This window comes from Leptopilina boulardi, unplaced genomic scaffold (assembly GCF_019393585.1).
Source record: "Leptopilina boulardi isolate dan_hultmark-lab unplaced genomic scaffold, ZJU_Lbou_2.1 LbouV2_324, whole genome shotgun sequence".
NCBI lineage: Eukaryota > Metazoa > Arthropoda > Insecta > Hymenoptera > Figitidae > Leptopilina > Leptopilina boulardi.
Window position 1 is genome coordinate 158,007 of NW_026137890.1, and position 21,168 is coordinate 179,174.

The window sequence follows — 21,168 nt, forward strand, 5'->3', positions numbered from 1 at the left end:
CCAGTACCAATCCAGTACCACCCTTCCGGTAGGGAAGCCAATTTTTGGCTAGAGCTCTGTTCCGTTTGACGTGGAGCGTCCCTTATACATTCATTACAAAGTTTTTTTATTCCACACGGAGAGAAATCTGGTGCGATTTACGCATGAGCATGTACTTAGGAATATAGTAACAGACGCTTTCAAGCAAAAATCCTAAGTGAGCGAGGTATTATTGTATGAGTCTCACCTGATATTCAGATGGAATCTTATAGTTTTTGCTTGGAAGTGTCCATGCTATATTCCTATGGACTTGCTCATGCGCAAATCGCAGCAGATTTCTCTCCGTGCATTAATAAAAAAAAATTTTAATATAATTTATTTAAATTAACAGCAATATATAAATTAAAATAGTTTTATATTAATATTAAAAATATATAAGTAATTTAACGATAAGAAGATTTTAAATTTAGCATAAAGGCGCGCCAAGAAAATCACTGGTATTAACAGAATGTCGCCAAGTAGCCAGTGTGGCCCCGTGGTTAGCGTAGTAGGTTTGCAAGCGCGAGCGTTAGGTCGTGGGTTCGGTGCCCAATGCGAGCGAGATTTTTCAAATTAGATTAGGTTTTATTTCGACAGGTGTTGTTAATTAATCTTAAGTGATGAAACAAAAATAGTAAAAAACTTCGGATTAAATTAATTAAATAATAGTACATTTTATGAAAATAACTAATAATAATTAAAGGAAATAAGTTCTATTGACTCTTATAAGATTCCAATACAACTTATCTCCTTATTATTAATAAATTAAAATCATATTTTTAATGAATACTAATGTTGTTTTAATATTATCTATAAATATAATAATACAAAATATTACCGACGGAATAGCTCAGTTGGTTGGTGCTCCAGGCCTTGCGGGTTGAGCGAACGAGGTTCGTGCCCCCCATCAGCCGGGGATTTTTCCGACACGTGAGCTATTCTGAGCGGGAGGTTTGACGTCTAGGTGCGACGGTATGCATTGTCGATTAATTGTCCGATGTATACCGCCGAAACTAGACAGTCGATAAACCGGTTGTACTCAGAAGAGGTTTTTCTACAGTTTCCCTCTTCTCTGGCGAGAAAACCCAATGACGGGTGGTTCAGGCAAATGCGAGTACTCTTATCTTCGAAAGTCGCACTGTAGGCGCATTAGGTTAAAAATTTGCAAAAATTTGTAGAATGGTTATGCTTCATCCATAAAAAGTATTTCTCGGGGACTCTTGTCGAGTGCGTAATATGCCAATAGGGCAGGAGTATAAAAAAAAATAATACAAAATATTAATAGGATTATTATTATTACTATTATTATTAAGAATTATTGAACGCGAGAATAGTAAGTAACAGTGGGAGCAGTCTTGAGCGAGCCTGAATCAGCATTCGGCAAGATTGATTGAGTCTTGGTCACCAATGCTGAATCAAGGGTGGAGCTTCAGGTCGGAATCGGTGTTACATTCTAGCTCGGATGAGTCTTATTCCCGATGACTGACCAAGGCTTAGTCAATATTGGCCAATGCTCAACGAGTCTTTAAAAGGCCTGAACCCAGCGTCCCTTCGCGCCTGGGCTGTACAAATTTGAATTTTGAAATGTGTAAAAAAGGATAAATCAATTTGAAAATTGATTACTTTCTTCATGGATCAACTTAAGGAATATAACTTTTGCTGTTACTGAAGTAGAACTATATTAACATTTGACTTTTATTTAAATAATTCAATGTTTAATAATAAAACACAGAATAACACACAAAATTTCAGTCAAGTATAAATAGCAAAAAAAAAGAAAATAATTATTTTTTTTATTCAATTCCACTACAATATACAATACTAAAATAGGAACAGAAATTGTATTTATTAGTGCACATTGCTAAAAATATTAACTTTTTTGTATAAACATCTTGTGGGGACAGGTCAAATTTTGACGTTTTTAGCCTTAAAAACCACTTTTCACGAAAAATTATAATGTTACAAAAGTAACTATTGGTTTTTGTTTGTAATCACAGAAATTACCTTTTTACATTGGAATCGAAATATTATGTGAACATTATTTGTGATTTTTCTTTCACAACATGAAAAAATGCAAGTTGTGCGCTACGTGGAGAATCACCCATATAATACGTACGCTAGAAAAGGACAAAAAGAAAAGTATAGGCCAGAAGGATTTTTTATGGTTTTATTGCTTTTATTTTATGGCAAAATTAAAAATTGTTGCATTTGAAAAAAATAATTATTTAAATATTATATTTGTAATGTACATGTTAATACAATTACAACGATATATAATTTTTTGTAAATATATTTTTAAATTATTGAAAATTAATGTTAATTAATGAAGTAGAATGTTGTATAATCATTATGTAACTTTAATTATTTAACATCAAGTTTTATATCATTGGAATCGTTAAAATTTAAAAATTACAAATAGAGTCAGTTGGGGTAAATGGGGACAAAATCACTATTTTTCACAAATTACGTAAGTTTCTTCCTTTAAAAGGTAATATTTGCTGGTTTATTTTTTTAAAGTTGTTATTAGCCAAATTGATAAAAATCAAAAATTGAAGTGAATTTCTGTTATAGGAGTCATAAGGAATAAAAAAAATTTGGTATGATTTTTAAGTCTGTATTTTTTGAAATGCTCGACAAAATACTGAAACAGTTTGACTTTGCTTTTCAAGTTTTTATGCATTGAGCGATACCTTTTTTTCTCTTGCTGCCAATTGTCAAGATAAAAGCTTGTCAATACTCAAAACCTCTTGCAGGTGATCTGAGGTTAAAATATTGACGTTGAACTTAATTTTAAAACTGTAAATTAAGCTCCAAAACCTCTTGTCCCCATTTACCCCTGTCCAAATTTACCCCAACTGAACCTATATATATATATATATATTTTTTTTTCAATTTAAATAATTTTTTATTTTGCGTTAGAAAGTCAGAAAACCTGAAGTACCTTTGAAAGGACCATTCTATTGAAAGAAGCGAATATATAAAAAAGGTAAATTGTAGTGGGTAAAAGTAAATAAGCGGTTTGAAAGAAATAAAAAAAATGGATTTCAAATATTTAAATTTTTTATAGAAATTAACTATTCAATTTTTTAATTTTTAACTATTTATAGAATTTTTTGAATGTCCAGAACCCTGAAAAATTGAATGTTCCAAATATCTCATTTTCATATCAATAATATTAAAAATATAGAAAACTTTTTTTTACAAATTTAATGGCTTTCTTTAGAACCCTTTTTACAAAAAAATAAAATGTAGTGAGAAATGGTTACTTTTCATAAAACGTCAGGCCCATTAAAACCATTTAAGTCAGTATTAGTCAGCAGCATCGTAAAGGAAAAAAAACGTCAGAATTTCTGACGTTTTGAGACTGATTTCTGATTTTATTTTTAGCAGGGTCTGTAAAATTTTTGAGAATAATAAATATAATTTTAAACGAACTTCCAAAAAGCAAGTCCAACTTCAAGTTTTTTCTTTATAGGTTGATCTATAGGAATAAACTTGGACTTGAACTTGACTCTTGGACCAATTGTAGAAGCTCCTTAAAAGCTGAGACTCTCATGCAGAAGGTATATTGCAAAACACAAATTTTTTTATTTTCAGATGAACTTTTAGTAATATTATTTGATTTTTAATTAAATAATTTTTAATTTTTGAAAACTGCTTTCTGCATAAAGCATCCAACTGAAAATTCCCATATAAAATCCTATTTTTTCTTTATATAAATCCATGTGAAATCATATGTATAAACGGGTTTTTATGAAATTCGACATGGGATTTTTCCAAGGAATTTTTTATGCATAAACAAAATAAGATTTCACCTGGGGTACAATATGGGATTTGACATAGGAATATTTTAATTAAAGTTATTATTATGAATTTTGATATGCTTTTATACAGGATATTTCATAGGAAATTTATAAGGAATTGACAGAAGATAATGTGCGAGAAAATTTAGAGGAAATCAAATAGGAATGACTAAAAGAGGCAGTACTGTGCTTTTTTTCAAGGAATATGCACTCTCAATTGTAATAAATTAGCCCTAAATTCTGACATACGAAAGAAGTTATTTGTTTAAAGTGGTACTTACAAATTTACCTACTTGTTTTTTAGTTTAATTGATCCATCTCTGATGTAACTACCCTATTATCTAGAAAATTATTCCACAATTTTTGAGACATCATAATAATATAAAGTTTAAGAGTTCTAGAGTTTTAACCATATATGTTCTTTTTGTACCTTTTTGAAACGAAAAATGTGTCACATTTCAATCACATGTTTATGTACAAGAACGTGTGTACCGAAACCTGCACATTAAAGTATAAATAAACTCGAATATGAACATTCAACCAAGTTGTCATTTTCTATTAAATATATTCCATCTATAATTAAAATACTGAACTAATGGTAAATCGGCTATCTTATTATGTATTAACTATAAATAAAATAGTTTAGCAAAAATCAAACATTCAATAAACATTGTGCTTTGAAATCGCACCGGTCGATATCAGTTCAATTATTATAAAAAAACAATCAATGAATTTTTCTTTCGTTATTTACCGTTATTAAAGCAGTGATTATACGTTGCATGAGTATAGTCACCGTGACTGATAGTGGATAATACGCCGCGAGAAAGCGACTAGAGCCACAAAATTAAACAAACATATGCAATTATGGTAGAATGTTCTGCCCCGCCTGCTAATGCTGAATCACAAGCTTCCCACTACTTAAAGGTCAAAGTATAAAGCATGAAGGCATGCTCAACGGATGCGCCTATGTACGGAAGCTTCTATGCACCACCACTAAAGGTGCTTTTATACCTCCAATATTTTGGTAGAGCAATAGGCTGGATTGAATTTTCACGGTTGTATCACTGAATTTGATTGGCTATAACTAAGGCTGCAGTCCCATGGCAGCGTTTTGCGTTGCGTTTTGTCACTAGACCATGAGTGTAAAAGAGATGCAGATATATGTTTGCTATGTTTACACTCAGGGTCTAGTGACAAAACGCAACGCAAAACGCTGCCATGGGACTGCAGCCAAATATTCCATTTTCACCGTGAAAATTAAATATTGTTAGAGCCAATCAAATTCAGTGATTCTTCGTGAAAATTCAGTCAAGTCGATTGCTTGACCAAAATACTGGAGGTATAAAAGCACCTTAAGCATTCACTCGCGTTACGAGGCACGATTGAATCGACTCACGGAGCATTTACACCTTTGGTAAAAAAATTTTTTATTTTTGAATTTTCCGAAATACACAAACCTGATTGGTTGTTCACAATCTGATTGATAATGGACAACCAATCAGATCTTTGCATTTCCGAAAATCAAAATAAAAAATTTTTTTTACCAAAGGTGTAAATGCTCCACCACTCGTGCGTGCTTCGTAGCGTGCTCCTACGGAAGCCTGTACGGCTCACGAGCGTCTCAAGGCCTTTCTCCAATAGGAACCTAAACTTTTGCGTTGCGTGACTGACGCGTTGATTTTAGCATTGGTTGCCAATAGCAACCGACGCAATGCATACGCAACGCAAGAGTTTAAGATCCTATTGGAGAAAGGCCTTCAAGTCGGTTCTCCAATGGGCACGTTTGTAAGCGAACGTGAACGAGTACGTGCTGACGTCACAATGTTCTGCAAATGGGTGACGTTAGCACGGAACGTATACGTTCACGTACAAACGTGCCCATTGTAGAACCGACTTCAGAAACAAGTGGCGCTGTTTCGTACCACAAGTGGCACGAAGTCCGTCCAACTTGTGGCAAGTTCGTTAGTTCGTGCCACTTGTGTAAAGTGGATTTTTTGAAGGGTCATTCACAAATATGACAATTCCGTTGGATCCTGTTGCCGTCTATTTCGTCAGTGCTTTTCATTTCAAGTATAAAGGTGCTTTTATACCTCAAATTTCGATCAGATGAACATTATTTCTGGACCGTGAAAATGCGTGAAAAGTCATTTTCACGGCGGGTATTTTTGAATTGTTTTATACAAAAAATGTTTTCTTAAGAAATATAATATTAAATAATTGTTTTAATATGTAAGAACACTTTAAAATAGTGATAGAAAGATGATTTGATTGAAAAATTTAGCTAATTTTGCTTTAAAACGTTTTCTGCTACAAGTAAGTGTAAAATGACGATGTTTGTGAAATGGTTTGTACAGTGCTTCTTTCTTGTGAGCAAACAAAACTTTGAGAGACACTCACAAGGAAGAAGCACTGTACAAACCATTTCACAAACATCGTCATTTTACACTTTCTTGTAGCAGAAAACGTTTTAAAGCAAAACTAGCTAAATTTTTCAATCAAATCATCTTTCTATCACCATTTTAAAGTGTTCTTACATATTAAAACAATTATTTAATATTATATTTCTTAAAAAAAAAACATTTTTTGTTTAAAACAATTCAAAAATACCCGCCGTAAAAATGACTTTTCACGCATTTTCACGGTCCAGAAATAATTTTCATCTGATCGAAATTTGAGGTATAAAAGCAGCTTAATTTCATCCGGGCAAGTCCGTTTAATGTTTTTGAATAAAAATGAATTTGTTATTTTTTAATTGAAAATACATGTAAAAGATTACATTTCAGTGCAAACAAATGATATTGACATCTTTATTAATCTTAAATATTCATAAAAATATACTTTTGATTTTAAAAAATAAAATCCTCTTCATGTATTTTAAATTAAAAAATGACAACATAACCAAAAAATCTTATTTTTATTCTAAACTAAGAAAAATTAAAAAAACTAAGAAAAAACTTCCGCTTAATTCTTAGTGGAATCCTTAGTTTATTAATATGTATATTTACGTTTGGAAGGAGTATTTATGTGTCAACTATAAAATGTTTGTTCGATGACATTTACTAATATGCTAATATTACTAATATCTTATAAAATTCATTTCTTCTTCACATGAAATTGAAATGAAAAGCACTGACGAAATAGACAGCAACAGGATCCAACGGAATTGTCATATTTGTGAATGACCCTTCAAAAAATCCACTTTCCACAAGTGGCACGAACTAACGAACTTGCCACAAGTTGGACGGACTTCGTGCCACTTGTGGTACGAAACACCGCCACTTGCGTCTGAGACGCTCGTGAGCCGTACAGGCTTCCGTATGCTCCGTATCCGTATCTAACGGAAGCTTTGAAGGCCTTTCTCCAATAGGAACCTAAACTTTTGCGTTGCGTGACTGACGCGTTGATTTTAGCATTGGTTGCCAATAGCAACCGACGCAATGCATACGCAACGCAAGAGTTTAGGATCCTATTGGAGAAAGGCCTTAACGATGCTTATTTGTACGGAAGCTTCTACGCGCCACCCCACCTTGTAACGAAGCGAAACCAATTTATGCTCGTTTCATATTTAGCATACAGAACATGAATGTTTCAATGTTCTTAAGGTGCTTTTATACCTCAAATTTCGATCAGATGAACATTATTTCTGGACTGTGAAAAGGCATTTTCACGTCGGGTATTTTTGAATTGTTTTAAACAAAAAATATTATTTTTTCAGAAATATAATATTAAATAATTGTTTTAATATGTAAGAACACTTTAAAATAGTGATAGAAAGATGATTTGATTGAAAAATTTAGCAAATTTTGCTTTAAAACCTTTCCTGCTACAAGAAAGTATAAAATGACTACGTTTGTGAAATGGTTTGTACAGTGCCTTCTTCCTTGTGAGTGTCTCTCAGAGTTTTGTATATGTTATGTCGGTTCTTTTTAACTTGTAATAAATAATGAGTGCTGAAAATAAATCGGTAAGTTGAAATGTTTATCAAATAAATTTAAATTCAAATAATTGTTTCGAATAACTGAAAGAAACTTAATATACAGAAAGTATTTGAGAGATGCGTGGAAAATTGATTTATAACCTCAAATTCATACACATACTTTTTGTGTTTTTAAATATCAAGTTTTATAATTACTTTTATTTTCATAAGTAATTAGTAAAATTACTTAATAAACATTTCAACTTACCGATTTATTTTCAGTACTCATTATTTATTACAAGTTAAAAAGAACCGACATAACATAAACAAAACTCTGAGAGACACTCACAAGGAAGAAGCACTGTACAAACCATTTCACAAACATCGTCATTTTACATTTTCTTGTAGCAGAAAACGTTTTAAAGCAAAATTTGCGAAATTTTTCAATCAAATTTTCACTATTTAAAAGTGTTCTTACATATTAAAACAATTATTTAATATAATATTTCTTAAAAAAACATTTTTCGTATAAAACAATTCAAAAATTCCCGCCGTGAAAATGACTTTTCACGCATTTTCACAGTCCAGAAATAACGTTCATCTGATCGAAATTTGAGGTATAAAAGCACCATAAGAGCATTCGTAAACGTATACGTATGACGTCACCTATGCTAAACTACATAGGAACATAGGAAAGCATTAGGTAGATGGCGCAGTGGGATTGCGACGATCGCAACGACTCTGCGATTTCGCTTCCATTTATGGAGGTTCTACAATATGTGCAAAAGCCAAGTACAAGTGCAAGTCCCATGAGTGCAAGAGAGACAGATAGACTACCTATCCCCTTCGCACTCATGAGATTGCCACGTACTTGGCTTTTGCACCTATTCTGGAACCACCTGTAGAACCCCTGTTACGAGGCACATATCGAGGCACGATTGAATCGACTCACTCGTGCGTGCCTCCCCTGGCGGAATCATAAAATGGGATTTAAATCAAATTTGATTTGATTTTGATTGAGTTTGATTAGAAGCAGAATTTTGCTGCTAATTGATGAAATTTGATCAAATAAACCATTGCTAATGAAAATGTATCATTATTTTACTTGATTTGTGCTAGAATTGATTTCAATTATGTGTTAATTTAATAGTAATAAGTGCATTAATTACTATTTAATTAATGCATAATTGAACTTAATTCTTGCACAAATCAATTAAAATAATAATAAATTTTCATTAGCAATGGTTTATTTGATCAAATTTCATCAATTAGCGGCAAAATTCTGCTCCTAATCAAACTCAATCAAAATTAAATCAAATTCAACTTATCCTGCTTATTGTTAAAAAACCAACTTTTATTAGTTTATAGTCACTAATAAATTTCCAAAACAGTTTTTTAGAGTTTTAATATTAAGTTCACAATGTAAAATATTTGACTAATAGTCAAATTAGAACGAAGTTGGAAAAGGCGCGAGAATACGAATAATTTGATGAAAATCGTTTTCTATAGTACATAGACTTATGGGCACCATACATAGAAACTAACCTTTTTTCTTATTATACTATGCATGATCGCATGGAGTAGTATAAGGAGACCGAACGACGTACATTGAAAGTGGACCAAATTTTAGTAACAGCTTAGTGTGATGAAAATACGTAATGGAACGCAAGCGGCGATTTGGCAAGCCGCCTCGCTACCGATGCACCATGGGGAAGGAGGAGGGAAAAATTGCCGTTGTAAGGTCCTTATGAACCAAAACGGCGAAGAAGCTCCACCCACCGATGGTGATTGATGATTGTGTTAAACTCAGCTGGACAATCAGCCATTGTAAAAGTTTTAAAAATAAGGAGCAATATATTTTTGGGTTATGCTCAACGTACTTCTAATTTTTCCCACTGTTTACATACTTCCTCGCCGTGGCGCTCCCGGCTTCAGAATAGGTCGCCTGTAGCAGGGTCAGACCGTTGTGGTTTCAGACTGCGGTCTGGGAGCGGATGTTCCACGTGGTCCCCGTTGGAAGTGCAGGATTCTTGTCCTCGCTAACTCACGCCCACTCCTGTTGGGGTGTTATCGGGTCCAAGATGAATGTTACTAACCGTTCCGCTATTTCATGGGGCACCCTATTGTATGAGTGTGTGTGTGACCTACCAGACCATCGGTGGGTGGAGCTTAGCTCGGAGACGGAACCTCCACGAGGTTCTTGCGGGGTACTTTGATTCCCTTTTTCCGCTCAAGTTCTACTTGCACGGGCGAAGGGAATCAATGCTAACTGTCTCCTCCTGGAAGGGCACTCCGTCTTCTTCGCCGTTTTGGTTCATAAGGACCTTACAACGGCAATTTTTCCCTCCTCCTTCCCCATGGTGCATCGGTAGCGAGGCGGCTTGCCAAATCGCCGCCGTTTCAACATGTCGATAGTTCTTTCGTTAGGGGGTAGATATGCTTATTTTAAGATCGGGAGTTATAATCCCTAAGGACCCAGGCATCCCAGTCGGCCTTGAGCACGACGATAAGCGCAATTCGGTCTCCTTATACTACTCCATGCATGATCGTCTAGTTGAGATAAATGACCTTGTGATAAACACACATGTATGACCTTGAAAATGGTATTGCAAAACGTGGCAATTCTAAAATATAGTCTTTTTGTAATTATAATAAGTTTTTGTTATGTAATTTATACGATAAAGTAAGAGATTTCACTTATTATTATTATTATTTATAAAAGACAATATACTATTTATTTATAATATATTTATTTATTAACATTTGAATTATAATTTAGTTATTTCAGTGTGGTAAATTGCTTAAAACAAAATTCCTGAAGTCATTATTACTAGAATATCATAGTGACTTTTGAATTTCTATGTTATTTCGAAAGTTACTAAAGACGACACTAGATGTGACGTCACACTAAGCAAACGGGGCTGCGACGGGTCTGCGTTGCGTTTGGCTCCATTCTGGAACCAGCCTTAAGCTGAGTCTACATTGGGCACATTAGTACATTCACGTTCACGTACACGTTTGCGCAGCCAATGTAGACTCAGTATAAAGTTGGTTCTACAATAAGCGCCTCTCTCTCATTAGGTACACGTTCACGTCCGACGCGCTTATTGTAGAACCAACTTTTGAACCAACATTTTGACGTCAACACGTTCACCTACACGTTTGCGCAGCCAATGTAGACTCAGCATAACATTTTGACGTTCGCATACAAACGTGCCCATTGTAGAACCGACTTTACATTGTGACGTCAGCACGTACACGTTCACTTTCAAGTACAAACGTACCCATTGGAGAACCGATTTTAGAAAAGGATAGATATATATTCGTATTTTTTTCTATCTCATCCATCTCGTTCGCGAATCTATTGTGCGTAGGCCTTTACATACATTGTATACATAGGCGTTTTCCAGATTCTCGCTATGAAGGCCTGAAGAAGGTTCTACAATAGGCGCAAAAGCCAAGTCCAAGTGCCAATCTCAAGGCGGTTCCAGAATAGGTGCAAAAGCCAAGTACAAATGCAAGTCCCATGAGTGCAAGAGAGATAGATAGACTACCTATCTCTTTTACACTCATGGGATTTGCATATGTACTTACACTTGGCTTTTGCACCTATTCTGGAACCGCCTTCATGAGTGCGAAGGAGATAGGTAGTCTATCTATCTCTTTTGCATTCCTGGGATTTGCATTTGGACTTGCACTTGTACTTGGCTTTTGCACCTATTCTTGAACCTTTAAGGCCTGAGCAGAATAGAAACGTAACCGGAATGGCAAACGTAACCGGAAGAATGAGTGAGAGAAGGATAGACATATTGTTTGTCCTTCTCTAACTCATTATTCCGGTTGCGTTTGCGGTTACGATTCCATTCTGCGTTGGCCTTTATGAGCAGAATAGAAACGTAACCGGAATCGTAATCGCAATTGCAACTAGAAGAATGAGTTAGAGAAGGATAGATAGATTCCCACACAGCACCCAAAATTCCCTGAAACTTGACAGAACCTCACATGGCGAGGTTAGGAAACTTTAGTGGCAAGGTTCATACAGTTTGTGTCGATGTTTAAATGTCTACATGAAAAGAATATTGACACGAAACTTTGAGGAAATATTACACATAAATATTCATGTGCAATGTTCAGTCAATGTTGTGTCAATATTGAAATTACATTTTCGCCTAGTTATAAAAATTTCATTTACTAATATAATAAGTATAGGTGAATATTGACAACATTGACTGAACATTGCACGTGAATATTTATAGTGTAATATTTCCTCAAAGTTTCGTATAAATATTCTTTCCATGTGGACATTTAAACATCCCCTGCTAAAAATAAAATCAGAAATCAGTCTCAAAACGTCAGTAATCCTGACGTTTTGAGACTATTTTGATGTTTTGTGATGCTGCTGACTAATTCTGACTTAAATAGTTTTTATGGGCCTGACGTTTTCTAAAAAGTGACTATTTCTCACTACGTTTCATTTTTTTTGTAAAAAGGGTTCCAAGAGAGGTACCAAGGCCACTCAAACCCACCATATAACTCTATTATATTATATATTCCCTTTTTCCAATAGAAGGGTCCTTTCGAGGGTCCATCAGGTTTTATGACTTTTTAATGCAAAATAAAAAATTATTTAAATTTAAATAAATATTTTTTTAAATGTTATATTTGTAATTTATAGATTTTAACGATTCCAATGATATAAAACATTATGTAAAAACTCTAAAATTACATAATGATTATACAATAAATACTCCATTAATTAAAATTAATTCTCAATAATTTAAAAATATTTGCAAAAAAATTTTATATCGTTGTAATTGTATTAACATGTACATTACGAATATAATATTTAAAAATTATTTTTTTCACATGCAACAATTTTTAATTTTGCAATGAAAAGCCATAAAACCATAAAAGATCCTTTAGGCCTATACTTTTCTTTTTGTCCTTTTCTAACGTACATATAATATATATGGAATCACGTTTGTAAGATAAGGACAGAAAAGGGAAGGCGTCAATGACTACGACTATACTTTTAAAGTCCCTACTTCAAATTTGTATTTATTATTTTACAGTAAGCTAGTTTCCTTACATTTAGTTATAAGAAAGCAACATATGTTGAAAACCTATTCTTACCATTGTGTTAACTCTATATATATATTTGAAAAAAATTAGAAATCGCTGGCGATTTCACATAAAAGTTTATTTTTTTACAACTAGATGAGCAAAAACATTCTGGTCTCTTGTAAAATAGAATATATGAATTGATCGCTCAATCAATCTCTGAGCGAATTTGATCCAGTTTTCACTAAATATAAATTTGATTTGAACCAAATATTACATCTAATTATAGTGCAGTATGCTAAAAAGAGAAATTAAAATTAGTAATTATTTAGTTGATTTGTGGAAGAATTATGTTAAATTGAATTTTAATAATATAGTAATTAATATATGCATATTAATTAATTCTTATCATTATAATTAATTATAATAGTAATGAATGTGCTAAAACGTGAGCGAAAAACCTGATAAAATTCGCTCAGAGTTTACTTGAGACAATCCGACAGTATCTTATTATTCTAGACTATTTTATTTGTATATTACACATATTCTTTTAAGTTCGAATTCAAATAATATTTACATACGAATTTTTTGTTTAATTAAATATTTGCTAAAGCAAATTTTATTAATTGAATACATTAATATATGATAATTGGACTAAAAATGTTTTTTGATCAATATAAGAATATACCTATTTTAACTTTACTTGTTAATTTTTAAAAATTATAAAATTTTTTTAAAATAATAATAATAATCATCAACAAAATATGTTGATAAAATTGAAAAAAAGTAATAAGAAATTCTATTTTCATAAAACCGTATTCTATTTTTAAGATCTCAGTTAGGTTAGTTTAGCTCAGGGGTTAGGTATTCGGTTTGCGTTCGTTAGGTTGTGAGTTCGATTCCCTGCGTTTGCGAGATTTTCTTCGATAGGAGTAAATAAATATAATAAATTGTAAAAATAATAATTAAGTATGTGTAACGTAAAGATAAAAAAATGTTGTGCGATAATTTATTTTTTTAATGATAAAATATTGATTTTTTTAAATTTTTAAATATTTGTAGTCAGAATTCATGAGAAGTAAGTCAGGAATCTTCAAAACTATTTTATAGAAAGAAATGTCATTTAACATCACAAATAGTCACAGGGTTTAATGATTTATGGTATGGCCAAAAAAAAGGGTCTCCGACCCTCATAAAAAATCTGACTACTATTGACAATTCTTTGACTAAACCTCACTTATTGTGGTGTTCTGTGACTGCAATCGTAACAAAAACAGTCTCAAAACGTCAGAGATCCTGACTAATTTTTTGACGTTCTGTGATTTTATTTTTAGCAGGGTCGACACAAACTTGTATGAACCTTGCCACTGAAGTTTCCTAACCTTGCCGTGTGAGGCTCTATCAAGTTTCAGGAAATTTTGGGTGCTGTGTGGGTTGTTTGTCCTTTTCTAACTTGTTCTTCCGGTTGCGTTTACGATACGATTCCGCCCACAAAGCACATTATATTTCCTAAACATGTCATGAATGTCATTGAAAGATTTAAAATATTTCAATGCAAGGTTCATCAAATGTTGATAAAAACAGGAAAATGTCCGCCTATAAGAAATATTGCCGTGCAATTTTGCTGAAATATTACACTTTTTAAGACTCCTGCAATATTATACATGAAGACTCTGCAATATTCAGGAAATATTTCAAAGAAAGTTAGAAATTTTTTTAAAATATGAAATCAATCGTTATTTTCTAACATATGTTCAACACCTTAAGATCCCAGAATATTAAAAATGACTGCGCAGCTGTATAGGCCATATATAAACTGAGATCGACAAGTGCGCATCATTTGAGTTGGAATTTTTCTATAATATTTTAATGAAATATTTCAGCAAAATTACACTACAATATTTCTTATAGGCGGACATTTCCCTACTTTCAGCAATATTTCAAGGACTTTGCACTGGAATATTTCAGAAATATTTAGGAAATATCATGTGCTGTGTGGGCAATTACGTTTCTATTCTGCTCAGGCCTTGAGCGCTCAGTAAGCCTGACAAGGTTATCAACTTCTTTATAAAAGTAGTTTAGTTTCATGGATTGTGATTAGTTAAAACGTTGTAGTTAAAGGCGCTTGTATACCTCACCTATCCTGAGTATACTTCTGTCGTGTACCATTGGAGTAAAAGAGACAGAAACATCTTTGGTCTCTTTACCTCAATGATACACTACGCAACCCAAGTAGCACGGAATATTGCTTAAATGTCAAGGTGATATCAAGCGAGAATATTCTTGTTACATTCAGGCGATATCATAATGTCCGCTTCATGGGGACATTCCACGCTGATATTCCTGTGACATTTCGCGTGATATTCATATGATACCGAGGGAATATTCCGGTGAAATTTACGTAATATTGAGGGGATATCCTAGTGATATTGAGCGGAATATTCCTGTGATATTGAGGGAATATCCCTGTGACATTGAGATAATATTCCTGTTATTTATAAAATTCTAAAATATTGTTTGTTTTGAATATTTAAATAAAAAAATAAATAAATGGAAAAAAAATAGAAAAATTTTTTATTAGAATTTTTTAAATTATCTCATCAATATCACAGGGATATTCCCTCAATATCACAGGAATATTTCGCTCAATATCACTAGGATATCCCCTCAATATTACATGAATTTCACCGGAATATTTCCTCGATATCATATGAATATCACGCGAATATCACAGGAATATCACCGTGGAATGTCCCCATGAAGCGGACATTATCATATCGCCTGAATGTCACAAGAATATTCCCGCTTGATATCAACTTGACATTCAACCAATATTCCGTGCTACTTGGGCAGTATACTCGAGATCGGTGAGCTATACAAGCGCCTTAATGGAGCGGTCACACCTCGCCTGCAGGAGCAGTTGCCAATGGCAACCGTATAAGAGTAAGAGAGATGGAAAATCTTCTATCTCTCTTACTCTTACACGGTTGCCATGGGCAACTGCTCCTGCAGCCGAGGTGTGACCGCTCCATAAAGGAGCTTCTACAATAGCTCCGTTTGGCAACTCCAACTCCAAGTCCAAGTCGGTTGGAGTTGGTTTCGCACGCATGGTGTTGCCAACTGTCGCCGAGTTGAAAATGAAAAAAAAAAATTGTGCGTGATGGTGATCAGTGATGGGTTGTGACGCGTCACACGAAGTTTTGTACGTATAATACGTTTTCGACGTAATATACGTATAAAATGTAGAAAATCACTGACATTTTGACATCTATATATGATCCTCTCATTTTTGCCATAACGAATTTTTCTTATCATTCTATTTAAATTAAAGTCTTAAAATAAAATAGAAAAAAAGTTTTTATTTAAAAATTGTTTATTTTGGGAGATACCAAACGACTAGACTGACAATATAATACTTAGAATATAGGTTATGTTATTATGCACGTTGCCCGGTGTTCACTCTTATCTGTGAAACCAACTTAGAAATAAAACCGATATAAAAACATTTCAATAATTAAAAATTTTGTTTTATAATTGTTAAAATAATTAATAATTACCTAAATTTTGTTTATATTAACAACTTTCTCTTTCAATAGTGTAAAGTAATGAATGATGTATTTTAATGAAGAATTTAAAATTGCCGCTCTTAAATCACGTGATCAAATGTAATATACATAGTGTAGAAAACTTGGCACGTAATATACGTAGTATTATACACGTAGAAAACTACGTATTATACCCCTACCGAAAGAGTGGTACTGGAATGGTACTGAATTGGACTTGGCTTGAGTTCCACTTCAGTACCACTACCTGATAACCCATAAGAAGACATTTTTAAAGTACTTTAACAATAGTTTTAAAGGTATATAAGATCAACAAACCGTCTCTCATGATATACGCGTAAAACAGCAAAAAAAACATAATAGTTTGTAGAAAATTTCTGTTAAGTTTGGAAATTATATTGCAATCCCTCCTTGAACAATAGATCCCTAGGTCCTTTGTTGGAGGATTAAAATTTTAACCCGAGTTTTATTGCTTAAAAAATTTGTAATTTTAATAACTCAACTATAAAAAATATATATTCAGATTCGTTAATATTTCCAGATTATGAATATCTAAAAGGGTATAGGGGGTTAAGGATACAAAAAGTGCCGTTGCAGGTATTCTGTTCAAATTGACACCATATTATATTGCTACCCCTATGAATATAAAATTCTGCAAGTATGAACCCATAATTCGAATTTTTGGGGGAGTTATGGTGGGGGAAAGGAAAATAAAGAAATCCATTTTTCTCGAAAACTACTGAACCGATTTTAATGAGCTTTGAATATGTTATACATGTCGCTAAGACAATTCTAAAAAAAAAATCTCAAAATTTTTTTTTGAAAAAAAGTCAAAAAAAATTAATTTTGAAATTTTCAAAAAATTTTTTTGGGGTGATTTTTGGAAGTGACCACTTTACTTTTTTTTAAAAAGTTACCTTATAATATCCCCTTTAACATATATTTTTTTCAGATTTTTAAAAAATGTAGTTTTTGAATAATTTAACGAAAACCATCGTCGCGCTACATGACGCAGCGCGCACAGTGTGCTGATGCAGTATACGGGTGTTCCAAAAGTATGGAAACTTTCAAATATCTCGAAAAGTACGAATTTTTGTAAAAAATGTTCAAGACAAAAGTTGTTCCAAACAAAAAGATGTACATCTTTGAAACCAAAAAATTGGGCCCGGAGCCCAATGTTGGGCCCTACAATGAAAGAAGTGGTTTTCTTAAATAAGACCACTAATTTTCAGTATCAAATTCGTAATCCCCATGAAATTCTGCGTTCAGACATGTGGTAAAAGTGCCCAAAATATTGGGCCCAATCCAAGATATTAGGTCCAAAATTTATCAACAGATAAATAAATTTTAAAAAATTGCATCTTGGAGGGATTTTGAGATCACAGGATTAGAAATTGAGCATAGAGCCCGATGTAAGATTCTGCAGCCCAATGTGAGGGCCCAATATTTTTGGAATTTGTACCACAAGTCTAAGCCCAGAATTTCATAACGATTACGAAATAGAAGAAAACTAATTTTTTTTCTGCCTCACATTGGGCTGCGAAATCTTACATTGGGCTCTGTGCCAAATTTGAAAAGTAGCTTTGAATTTTTAATCCTGTGACCCCAAAAACTACAAAAGATGCGATTTTATAAATTTATTTATTTAACGAAAAATGTTGGGCCTAATCCCAGACATTAGGCCCAATATTTTTTGGCGTTTGTACTACAAGTCTAACCCAAGAAATTCATGGGGATTACGAATTGGATACTGAAAATTAATGGGTTTTATTCAAGACAACTAATTTTTTTTACTGTGGGCCTCACATTGGGCGGCGGAATCTTACATTGGGCTCTATTCCCAATTTAAAAATTAGCTTCCAATTTCTAATCCTGTGATCTCAAAATCCCTCCAAGATGCAATTTTTTAAAATTTATTTATCTGTTGATAAATTTTGGACCTAATATCTTGGATTGGGCCCAATATTTTGGGCACTTTTACCACATGTCTGAACGCAGAATTTCATGGGGATTACGAATTTGATACTGAAAATTAGTGGTCTTATTTAAGAAAACCACTTCTTTCATTGTAGGGCCCAACATTGGGCTCCGGGCCCAATTTTTTGGTTTCAAAGATGTACATCTTTTTGTTTGGAACAACTTTTGTCTTGAACATTTTTTACAAAAATTCGTACTTTTCGAGATATTTGAAAGTTTCCATACTTTTGGAACACCCGTATACTGCATCAGCACACTGTGCGCGCTGCGTCATGTAGCGCGACGATCGTTTTCGTTAAATTATTCAAAAACTACATTTTTTAAAAATCTGAAAAAATATATGTTAAAGGGGATATTATAAGGTAACTTTTTAAAAAAAAGTAAAGTGGTCACTTCAAAAAATCACCCCAAAAAAAATTTTTGAAAATTTCAAAATTAATTTTTTTTGACTTTTTTTCAAAAAAAAATTTTGAGATTTTTTTTTAGAATTGTCTTAGCGACATGTATAACATATTCAAAGCTCATTAAAATCGGTTCAGTAGTTTTCGAGAAAAATGGATTTCTTTATTTTCCTTTCCCCCACCATAACTCCCCCAAAAATTCGAATTATGGGTTCATACTTGCAGAATTTTATATTCGTAGGGGTAGCAATATATGGTGTCAATTTGAACAGAATACCTGCAACGGCACTTTTTGTATCCTTAACCCCCTATACCCTTTATCATAAAATAATTACATTTAAAAAAGTCATGAAGTAGTATAAGGAGACCTCACGCGGCTTAAAAGCCAGCCTATATTTGGGGGAACAGAGTTGTGCGATTTCTGACAACGTTCAGAGGTTGCGCCTCTGCGGTTGAAATTTAGTACTGAAATATCGTCTGCTTACTCCTGACATATTAACCTGTATTAAACGGATGTAAACATAATTTGAGTATTATTTCAAATCCTAGCTGTATATAAGTGCGGTTTATAAAATATATTAATTCTGAAAGATTGTTATCTTAGGTAAGTACATGAGTAAATTTTATTGGTATATTATTGAAATAAATGTACATAAGTGTACTTTATACATTTATTTGGAAAAAATTGTGGCACAGCATCTTTTTTCAGCAATGGCTTCCTTCGTGGTAACTTATGAAGTGTACCATCTTTTAATTTTGTCACAAAATCCCTCTCAATATCCTCAGCACGGAAATGCAATTCGCAAATTTTTTTCTTTTTTGTTAACGGTTTGATCGTATATGATGAAACGGCATCAAACCAAACATTTAACATTTCGTCCTACACACAAATAATACCATCTATATTAACTTTATTTGTTTACATTCTTATATATCAAACAATGAATTAATTTATACTCCAATGAAAATATTTTGAGTCAAAAATTATGACAACATACCGTACATGGTGAAAAAAAACTTTTATGCACTTGGGATTTTCTATATTCACCATTGCCCGAACCACAATTTTTTATTATGCAAGTTGTAGGCATTTGCACTGTTTTCTTTTATTTCTTTTTGTCACAACACTTTTCACTTGAATCTCAAACCACCTGTAGTACACAATAAGCATAATACCGCCAAAACTGTTTCTGTAATTTACATTTTCTCCGCAAAAGCGCTGCCTCTGAACGTTGTCAGAACTAGCACAACTCTATTCCCCCAAATGTAGGCTGACTTTTGCCTCTACTACCATTGCCGTGAGGTCTCCTTATACTACTTCATGAAAAAAGTTATAATTTATCTCGTATACCTTAAGTTTGATAAAAAAATGGACATCATTTTTGAATTTAGCTGACAAAGGAAATATCATATGCATAATAATGTATGAAAATAATATAAATCCATGAAAAACAAATATAATATTGAAATAAATATAAAGTTTTAGTTTAAACATATTGAAAAAGCTAGTCGCTTTTCACTTTTATGAGGGTATTAACGGTAACTCGACCCTTTTCGCAGGTAAATTTCCCAGTTCCATTTCAGTACCAAAATGCACCAAATTAGTACTGAGTTGGTACTGAGATCTCAGTTCCAATTTCCCAGTACCAATCCAGTACCACCCTTCCGGTAGGGACGTCATGTATTATACGTACCCATCACTGATGGTGATCTCGTGCTCACGAAATAGTTGAGGTTATGTACCTTTGAAGCTGTAAACACGCTGTAAAGTTTAATAAATTATTTGTTGTTGTTGCTGTTGATGTTTCCGCCGTCTCATCGTTTTTTAAAGAGAAGAAAAATATAAATTAAATTAAATTTTTCTTTTATAAATAACAAAATTTTTTTCCCCGAATAATACACACGCATGCAATGAATTTAATATTTGTAATATATAAATATACAATAAATGAGATGAACTGTCAATACAAATTTTTTTTATGTTTTTTATTGACATTATAATAAAAGTTTTTCATCATTTTGATTTCACAATATATTAAAAAGGTATTTTCATGAACATAACCTTACAATATTTTTTGCTTATTTTAATGATAATTTTCAAAGTTTAATATTTTATGAATGAATTTTTTCGTCTAAAATTCATTGAATATAATTACTATATGTGATAATTCTTTAAAAAGTTAATTTCTTCATGCGTTGCCATAATATTTTTGTAATCCAATTTCCTGAATTCTCCATTTTTCCATGTAAATAATAACTTTTTCCCTGACATACAGATTTCTTATTAGAAGAAAAAAAAACATTTAAGACTACAAACATTTTAAACACTATAATCTAAATACTCTAATCTGAATTTAATTCTGAAAATTACATTAGAATAATATAGTAAAATAATCTGTTAATGAGAATAATGTAATCTTAAGCTAAAT

At 32.6% G+C, this 21,168-nt stretch overlaps 2 protein-coding genes across 5 annotated transcripts in view; both read right to left on the minus strand.

The window, feature by feature from the left end:
- Positions 1-21,168, minus strand: part of LOC127284326 (uncharacterized) — a 70,056-nt gene that overhangs the window by 26,094 nt on the left and 22,794 nt on the right. The window contains exons 2-4 of one of the 4 annotated variants that reach the window (XM_051309718.1): positions 4,573-4,814; positions 4,252-4,319; positions 4,115-4,162 (exon numbers count right to left, since the gene is read on the minus strand). The exons of 2 other annotated variants lie outside the window; for them this stretch is intronic. The gene's annotated coding sequence lies outside the window, so the exon portion shown is untranslated. The remainder of the gene's footprint in view (positions 1-4,114; positions 4,163-4,251; positions 4,320-4,572; positions 4,815-21,168) is intronic. One more of the 4 variants, XM_051309720.1, reaches the window with a different exon arrangement.
- Positions 10,205-19,870, minus strand: LOC127284336 (uncharacterized). Its single transcript, XM_051309732.1, has 3 exons — positions 19,738-19,870; positions 19,392-19,619; positions 10,205-10,330 (listed from the first exon to the last, which is right to left on the minus strand). Exons 1-3 carry the CDS (start codon positions 19,828-19,830, stop codon positions 10,205-10,207), a joined length of 447 nt encoding a protein of 148 aa, XP_051165689.1. The 5' UTR covers positions 19,831-19,870.